Source organism: Macrobrachium nipponense, chromosome 10 (assembly GCF_015104395.2).
Source record: "Macrobrachium nipponense isolate FS-2020 chromosome 10, ASM1510439v2, whole genome shotgun sequence".
Classification (NCBI taxonomy): domain Eukaryota; kingdom Metazoa; phylum Arthropoda; class Malacostraca; order Decapoda; family Palaemonidae; genus Macrobrachium; species Macrobrachium nipponense.
The window spans coordinates 58,971,513-58,980,055 of record NC_087204.1 but is presented as its reverse complement, the minus strand read 5'-3'; the positions used below and the strand labels follow the sequence as shown (position 1 = coordinate 58,980,055).

General features: G+C 36.8%; 1 protein-coding gene across 1 annotated transcript; it reads right to left on the bottom strand.

The window, feature by feature from the left end:
* Positions 1-7,255: 7,255 nt before the first annotated feature.
* On the bottom strand, positions 7,256-8,044 carry LOC135223979 (uncharacterized). The gene has a single exon (XM_064262901.1). The coding sequence runs from the start codon at positions 8,042-8,044 to the stop codon at positions 7,256-7,258; it is 789 nt and encodes a 262-aa protein (XP_064118971.1).
* Positions 8,045-8,543: the final 499 nt, after the last annotated feature.

Here is an 8,543-nt window from a genome sequence, read left to right as displayed (position 1 = left end):
CGCATATGCGATTGTGGTTGTATTTATACACATAAAAAAGAGAGTAATAGTAGCGCAGAAGATAAAAGGCAATTTGAAAAGCTATTAGATATGCTACTAGAACATAACATTCAGCAAATGAATCACCTGTCATAGAATTAACAGTCCGTTCCAGAGCAAGTGAAAACAGAGATAAGCAAGAGATGAAAAAAGTGGGAAGGATATGGAGAAACAATTTCAATAGTAAGAATATAAATTGGTCAGACATAAATGAAGTATTAAGCAAAGACTGGGAAAACTTATTCGTAAGTGATAATATACAGATAAACAGATATATTATATTAAATATTAGAGAAAGTCATGCATACCAAGAGACAGAGGGAACTTGTTCCAGAAAATCAGAAAGTGAGAAAAAGGTCTTGCAAAAGAAAAGAATGCATGAAAAGTGATGGAATTAAAAAGTGAGATATAAAATGCAGCACAAAAGATTATATAGTCAAAAGAAAATGAAAAACAGGACTTAGAAGAAAAGACCCTAGAAAATATCAAGCAAAATCCCAAACTACTTTACTCATATGTGAAAAAGATGAATAAAAGAAGAGTAGAAATAGTCCCTCTAAGAAATGAAGGTAGATTAACAAATGAAAAAAAAGCAAACATGTAACATATTAGCAGAAAGATATAAGAGAGAATTTACACCTAGAATTAATAATGAAGATAATGATACAGAAATAAGAGATGAAAATAGTGAATATTTATCAGACATAGATATTAATGAAGCCGATATTGTGCAGGCTATTAATGAAATTAAAAATGGATCAACAGACGGACCAGAGGGCGTCCCTGCCATTTTGTTAAAGAAAGTAATTTATTCTATCTCAAAGTCACTCGCAATATTATTAAGACAGAGCGTAGATACAAGCAATATTTATGATGAACACAAATTAGTATATATTTCCCCTATTTTCAAAAGCAGATCAAGACTAGACACAAGTAATTATAGGCCTGTGAATCTAACATCACATATTATGAAAGTGTACGAAAGGTAATGAAGAATAATATAATGAAACACTTAATGAAAAATAATTTGTTTAATATAAGACAACATGGTTTTGTACTCGGAAAAAGTACACAATCCCAACTGTTAATCCACCATGAGAACATATATAAAAATATGATAAACGAAAAAGATACAGATGTGGTTTACCTAGACTTTGCAAAAGCTTTTGCCAAGGTAGACCATAATATATTAGCGAAGAAAATTAGAAAACATAATATTGTAGACAAAGTAGGAAGATGGAAAAAAGAATTGTAAAACAGAAAACCAATAGTGCTTGCAAGCAATGAGAAATCGGATGAATCTAAAGGTAATATCCGTTTTGCCACAAGGTACGGTGTTAGCTGCATTGTTGTTTGTTATTATGATTGCAGACATAGACAGTGAATTCGGTAGTGAGAAGTTTCGCCGATAACACAAGAATAAGTAGAGAAATTACTTGTGACGAATATTGGAACTCGCTACAAATAGACCTAAACAAAATATATGAATAGGCAGAGGTAAATATGATGGTATTTAACGCTCATAAATTTGAATCAATAAATTATGGTGATAAAGAAGGAATGCTATATGCATATAAAGGACCTAATAATGAGACTATCACAAATAAGGAAGCAGTTAAAGACCTTGGTGTGATGTTAAATGGGAATCTGTTATGCAATGATCAAATAGCAATACTATTGGCAAAATGTAAAGCAAAAATGGGAATGTTGTTCCGGAATTTCAAAGCAAGAAAAGCTGAATACATGATTATGCTTTATAAAACGTATGTACGTAGTCCACTTGAATATTGCAATTTGATATGGTACACACACTATCAAAAGGATATTGCACAAATAGAGTGTACAAAGGTCCTTTACAGCTAGAACAGAAGAAGTTAAGGACCTTGACTACTGGGAAAGACTACAAATTTTAAAACTATATAGACTCGAAAGGAGGAGAGAACGCTACATAATAATACAGGCATGGAATTACCGAAAACATCATGGAGGTAAAAATATCAGAAAGAGCAAGCAGAAGTAGATTAATAGTGCCCAAAACTATAACCGGAAAACTAAGGAAAGCACACAGGACATTAATCCACTATGCACCAGCATCAATAATGCAGCGTCTATTTAACTGGTTACCAGCTCATTTGAGGAACATATTAGGAGAGAGAGTAGATGTGTTTAAGAATAAGCTCGACAAATATCTAAACTGCATCTCAGACCATCCAAGACTGGAAGATGCAAAATATACCGGAAGATGTATTAGCAATTCTCTGGTAGACATTAAAGGTGCCCCACACTGAGGGACCTGGGGCAACCCGAACGAGCTGTAAGGTCTGTAAGGTAAGGTGTAAGGTCTCTCTCATCATATGTTGCATTCACTCTCCTGTATTGTTCTTCACGATTTCCACTGGATATTGTCCAAATTTTAAAACATTTTTTCTCGTGATTTAAGATCGTATTTCCAATTACGCATGAATTTCACGTCATTCTAGTGTCATAACATCTCTTATGTTCAAGGTTTCACGGTATGTTTTAAAGAAGGATGATCGATATTTTGCTCTGAACTGAAGTTACCAAACCAACTTTAATGAAAAACATAGAGCTTGTTACTGCATTATGGGTTAAGATTACTGGAAATTCAGTGTCAGAGTAAAAAGAGTGAATTGCCAGTTTCCTAAAATCACGGTAGATTGAAGGTCGGTGACCAAGCAGCATTGTTACTATTGTCTGGAAGTTCCAGAACAGTCTATTTTTCTAGAGTCAAGAAGTCAGGAGATCATCCACGACTGCCTGGAAGGATACAGTGGTCACCTATCAGAACTCCTGAACATTGTTTCTGCTTTTTTGTATTTAATATCATCGCCGTTTGGTCATCGGTCCGAAACATAAATGAACTGTTACTGTAACTGTTAATTATGTTTGACAATTCAAGACCTGACACGGTGGCAGCGCATTTCGTTTTTACCAAATGTATGGTGACATGACCAGTTGCTGGAGAAGTTTGATGACATGGATGAACACTTAAGGGCAGAACTCGATGATCAGTGAGCTAAGGTGAGGAAATTAGAATCCGAACTGAGTGGTGTCGCGGTCAATGAAGACGATGACTATTTTCCATCAGGTATGGATAAATCAAATTACAGTATGTTAACATGATTGTATGCAGATGATTTGAAAGGTATAGCAGCTCATGGTAAACTTAATAATTGGTGTAAGGAAGTTGAACTGTTCTGTGGTAATAACGATAGATAACTACTGCTAATGTAGCAATAGTAAAACCTAGAAATTATTTATTCCTTAAGTTTCGTCCATATGGTCGAGCTTTGCTCGACGAACTCTGTTCGATGTGACGTCAAAAGCGGAGAAACAGCGGATAAGCTTCTAACTTTTCCCGCTTCTGACGTCACATAGAACAAAGTTTGTTGGGGAAAGCTTGACTGTGTGGACTGGGCTTCAGGATATTCCAAGGGGCTTCAGACACAAATGCGTAATGTTCCAATGCATAGAGGCTCCGAATAAGTACACCGCCTCCGGCCGTTTGTGGAGGAGGATTAAATGTCTTCACTCACTGTTGATGGGTTGGGAAGAGGTTGGAATCAAAGCTATGGGTCCTCTCTCTCTCTCTCTCTCTCTCTCTCTCTCTTTCCGAAGATGAAGTTAGCTGAAATAACGACTGAGATTTATACCACTTTCAGCTTAAAATTTTATGGAATGCCAAGATAACTTTCGCAGGTAAGTGAGGCAACGACTACCATACGCTTGAAGTGAACGGACTCCGCATTGATGTATGAAAGTTGAATGAGAAGATAAAAGTATATAAAAGCCCAACAATTAGTCCCCTTTTGCGTTATGGACGCAATGGGGTCAAAATGTATTACAAATTTACTATTATATCAGAAATATTTAAAACTATGTAGAAATGTCAGAGAACAGTTTTAATAGGCTTTTTCAGAGATAAGGAAAATATGTGAGTATATAAATAATTTTTCACATAAATGGAATTTTTTGCAAAAAAAACTAGATTATGATTTTTGCCACTGATATACCTAAATTGATGCTAATAATAACATTGTTATCCAATCTTTGCAAGTTTTATTGGAAATTAGTTAAAAGTTAACAGATTTTGGTGAAGGATGCCAGAAGCAGTCGTAATACAGAAAGCACAGAAAGTTATTAACGATCTTGAACTGCAAGCAGATCTTGCCTTCATAACTGGGAATTTGTCTTTCATGCCTATTTAGTTGAGAACACTAGAGACTGGAGGCTTGTCTGTGATGGAAGTCGGAACCAAATTGGAACTAACCAAGTATAATAACTATCAACTTAGAAAAGTTAGACGTTATAATATTAAACGTTTTATTATTAAAGAGGGACATATTGCTCTAACGGATTTTGTTTTAATAATATTTAATTTTAGTTCTTAGTTCAATATTTTGTGCAGCTAATAGATTCGTATTTCCATTTACTTCAATAATAGGCACTAGAAAGAAATTTCGGAATATTTGTTATTATTCATGCTTGAATCATGTGTTTGCAGTAAAATTGCAGTACTAAATTGCAAACTCTACGGAGAATCCCTTTCGTGTTTGAATAAGGTCAATTGTCTGACCTATTGCGTTTATATAATATATATATATATATATATATATATATATATATATATATATATATATATATATATATATGTGTGTGTGTGTGTGTGTGTGTGTGTGTGTGTGTGTGTGTAAATTATATGTATATGTATATATATATATATATATATATATATATATATATATATATATATATATATATATATATATATATATATATATATATATATATATATATATCAAGGGGATACACTGAAGATCCGCGCATTGGGTTTAAAAGAAAATGCACAAGTTAATAATCTCTGGCCTTGAAATCAGTCAGAAAAAATATTAAAATCAAAGAAGGCTGTAAGCCTGCTTCAGAAGAGTGGATTTAGAGAAACTTTGGGTCTCTACTTAACTAATTATATTTACAATGAAATTAATATCAGACTGGTCAACGTAACTGTTACAAAACACAATAGTCCCTCACTACACGATGAAGGAGGAATGTGGTAATTTCTTGAGGAACCACAACGGAAGCTCGCTTCGAGGGGCGTCGCAAGCAAGTGATGGGGGAAGCCAATATTGCAAACAAGTTGGTGCACAGAATCACAGCTGACTAACTCCTAATCTGAGATCGAAACACCTGTGGTTACTTCTCTGGAATAAGGTGTCCTATTAAAGAATCGAGTGTTTGAAAAGAGTGTGCCTGAAAAGGAATTTGATGCTGGTCATTCACAATTTAACAGTTTGACGTTACACTTCACTTGAATGCTTTGCAATTTGAAACAAAACAAATAAAAAGGACACTATAGGTCTCATGGCAGGTATATCGTACAAGGAAAATGAAAGGAAAACAGTATTAGGTTAAAAGCGATGTGACTGGCTAACAACTTTAACACAGATGGGGCAGTTCCAGAGAGCAAGGGGGAGGGACAGATGTGTCCTGGAAAGCGTCCGATAGGGTTCTGATTCAAGATGGCGACACCACGTGATTGATCCGGGGGTTCCATCTCAGCTGACTCGCCTAAGGCGAAAATTTGCATTTCTACTGAACAGTACCTAGAATTAAAGCTGTCGGCGGTCACTCAGACAGAGAAAAGGATTTAAGGAGCTCCAAGGCAGAAGGAAAAAGAGAGCATTAAAGGAAAGTGGCGAATGGTACCTGTAGTTTAAATTGAAATCGAGAAGAATTAATATTTTTCTTATTTACTTAAATTAAAATCACTATGGGCTGGAGAGTTTGATTGGAAAAGGCATTTTCCTGTAGTACCTCCCAACCAAGTTAGCATTCACACACTAGATCAATGGTTACCAGCAAGTAAACTCATTTAAGAACTTTACTTATTTCTCTCTCATCCCCCCTTTGGATATCTTAGGTTCTGAAATAAGAGTCTGCAGAACTATTAATTTTAAGGTAAAATATCAATTGTGACATTTACGTTAATTGCAGAAGTAAGTGTATGCTGCTAACCAAGGATAATTATATCTTTAAGAAGGAAAAATTATATTACGCAGCAGGTGAAGAATATAACATAAAGTAAGACGCTTACTTAATTGATAATAAACTTAGCCTAGTATCAAAATGTTATTATTGTTATAATTAAAATACTCCATGCACTTACTAAAAAGACTTTCTAGTCACAAGGTTATGCAGTTAATATTACCTTGAAGAGGCATTACAACAGACGTTTATGCGGACTCTGTTGGGTTGTGCTGCAATACTATTGAGTGACGACAAGGTGCCAGTCAGGGCACTAAAACTTCGAGTGCTTAGTGGCACTGTATTCAATACATGAGTTAGTGAAAATAACTTGAACTATAAAATGAAATGTAACATGAAATAAATATGGCCATCAAACGATATAATAACATACAAGGTAAAGAACAATATTACAATATTGAGAACATGATCAAATGAACATGAACACATACAAATGATAATGAAATTAATTAATATTGACTGGACATGGTTATTAACAGGGGTACAATGAAAAATCAGTAACAGACTAAAGATATATTGACCTCAGTTGATAATATATGATATTTGTAGTTGAAAATGTTATGATATAAAACAGGTTACAATTTCATTTTATTACATTCTATGCTTTTCATGTTCATTTTCTTTACATTCTATGCTTTTCATGTTCATTTTCTTTCATTCTATGCTTTTCATGTTCATTTTCTTACATTCTATGCTTTTCATGTTCATTTTCTTACATTCTATGCTTTTCATGTTTGTTTTCTTACATTCTATGCGTTTCATGTTCATTTTCTTGCATTCTATGCTTTTCATGTTCATTTTCTTACATTCTAGCTTTTCATGTTTGTTTAGTAAGTATTTTTGCTATGTCCATCATTTGCTTCTCATTTGTCTCATTATTATGAATTATGTTATTATTGCTTTCAGATCATTATTTTCCAACATCATTTTTTATATGTACCAATCATCATTCCAATATTCTTTATTATATTAATATTGTTATTAGTTCTTAGGACAATACAAAAGTATGGGAGTATAAAACAATGAAAAATACATCATGATCTTTATTTACAATTATGTACATTGGTTGGGTCCGGTTTTATTACACAGTTCTTTGGGTCCTCTAGTCGTCAGTAGCTGGTCGTCCTCGAGGAAACACCATTCGCTCTTGCTATTCCACTGCTCCTGCATCCGATGAGTAGTACTGGGCCAGGTAATCTCTAGCGACCTCTGCTCGACGTGTGTAGTTCTGTCCCCTTCTTGCCATGAGTCGTTCCATGAGGTTCAGCGACTCCTGGTTCCTAGTACCTGGTACGACGTTATGGTGTTGGTCCTCATGGTCGACGTCGGTGCCAGCACATGGGTAGCGATGCAGTACCAGGTTGTGCATGACACATGCGCACAAAGTTATCTTCTTGCACACCTGTACATCCTGTTGCATCGTCGTCCCGAAGACTCGCCATGTCATCTGCAAGAGGCCGAATGCGTTTTCCACCACACGACGAGCACGAGATAATCTGTAGCTGTATAGTCCTTCGGTGGGATCTTGTGATTGGTGGGAGTAGGGCTTCATCATCCACGACTTGAGAGCGAAGGCATCGTTGGCAACTACGTGGAAGGGGATGGGTTCGTCGTCGTTGGGCAGATTTCTGTCTTGTGGGAGTCCTGCTCGGTTGTATGTGATGGCCCTGGCCAGGTTGCACTTCTGCCAGGTTCCTCCATCCCCAGCACCTCCTTCTGCATCGACGTCGACGAACAGGAACCTGTATTTTGAATTGGAGAGGGCCATGAGGACGATGCTGAGGAACTTCTTGTAATTGAAGAACAGTGATCCTCCACCTCTGGGTTTCTTGATCGCGACGTGCTTTCCATCCAGGGCTCCCCCACAATTAAAGTAGTTCCACTTTGAGGCGAATCGTTTTGCGTCGTTCCATTCTTCTGGTGTCTTGGGGCACTTCATCACTTCTGGTTTGTATGTGTCGATAATGGCTTGGCAGACTAATGGGATAAACCGGCATATGGAACTCTTGGAGACTCTGAAGCTGTATTGGAGACTTGTATAGTCGTTCCCACTTGCCAGGTGTCGGAGAGTGACCGCCAACTTGAGTCCCACCTCTTGTGCAAGCCGCATTTTCGCGTCCCTCTTCTTCAAAATGGGCGTCAGCCTTTCGACCATCTCAAACAATCCAGGGTAGATGCGTAAAAAGTTCTTGTGTCCTTTGCGGTCCTCCTTGTTCAGTTCTTGTAGCAGCTGGTCGTAGTCTCCATGTAGTTGTCGCCGTGTCAGCCACTCCCGAGCTCAAATCCGCCCTGCCCTGTCGTCCTTTCTGTGTATTTGTGCAGGTGGGTGTGGCACTGTAGTATGTCTTCTCAACCCGCCAATGACCTGGACTGCACAGAGACACAGGACACCTACCAAAAATCTCTGGGTCTCCTGGGGTGAGAGGCTGTGGAGGTCC

Bases quoted from the DNA above. Each gene is read 5' to 3' on its own strand.
- LOC135223979 (XM_064262901.1), bottom strand. From the start codon at position 8,044: ATGAAGTGCCCCAAGACACCAGAAGAATGGAACGACGCAAAACGATTC.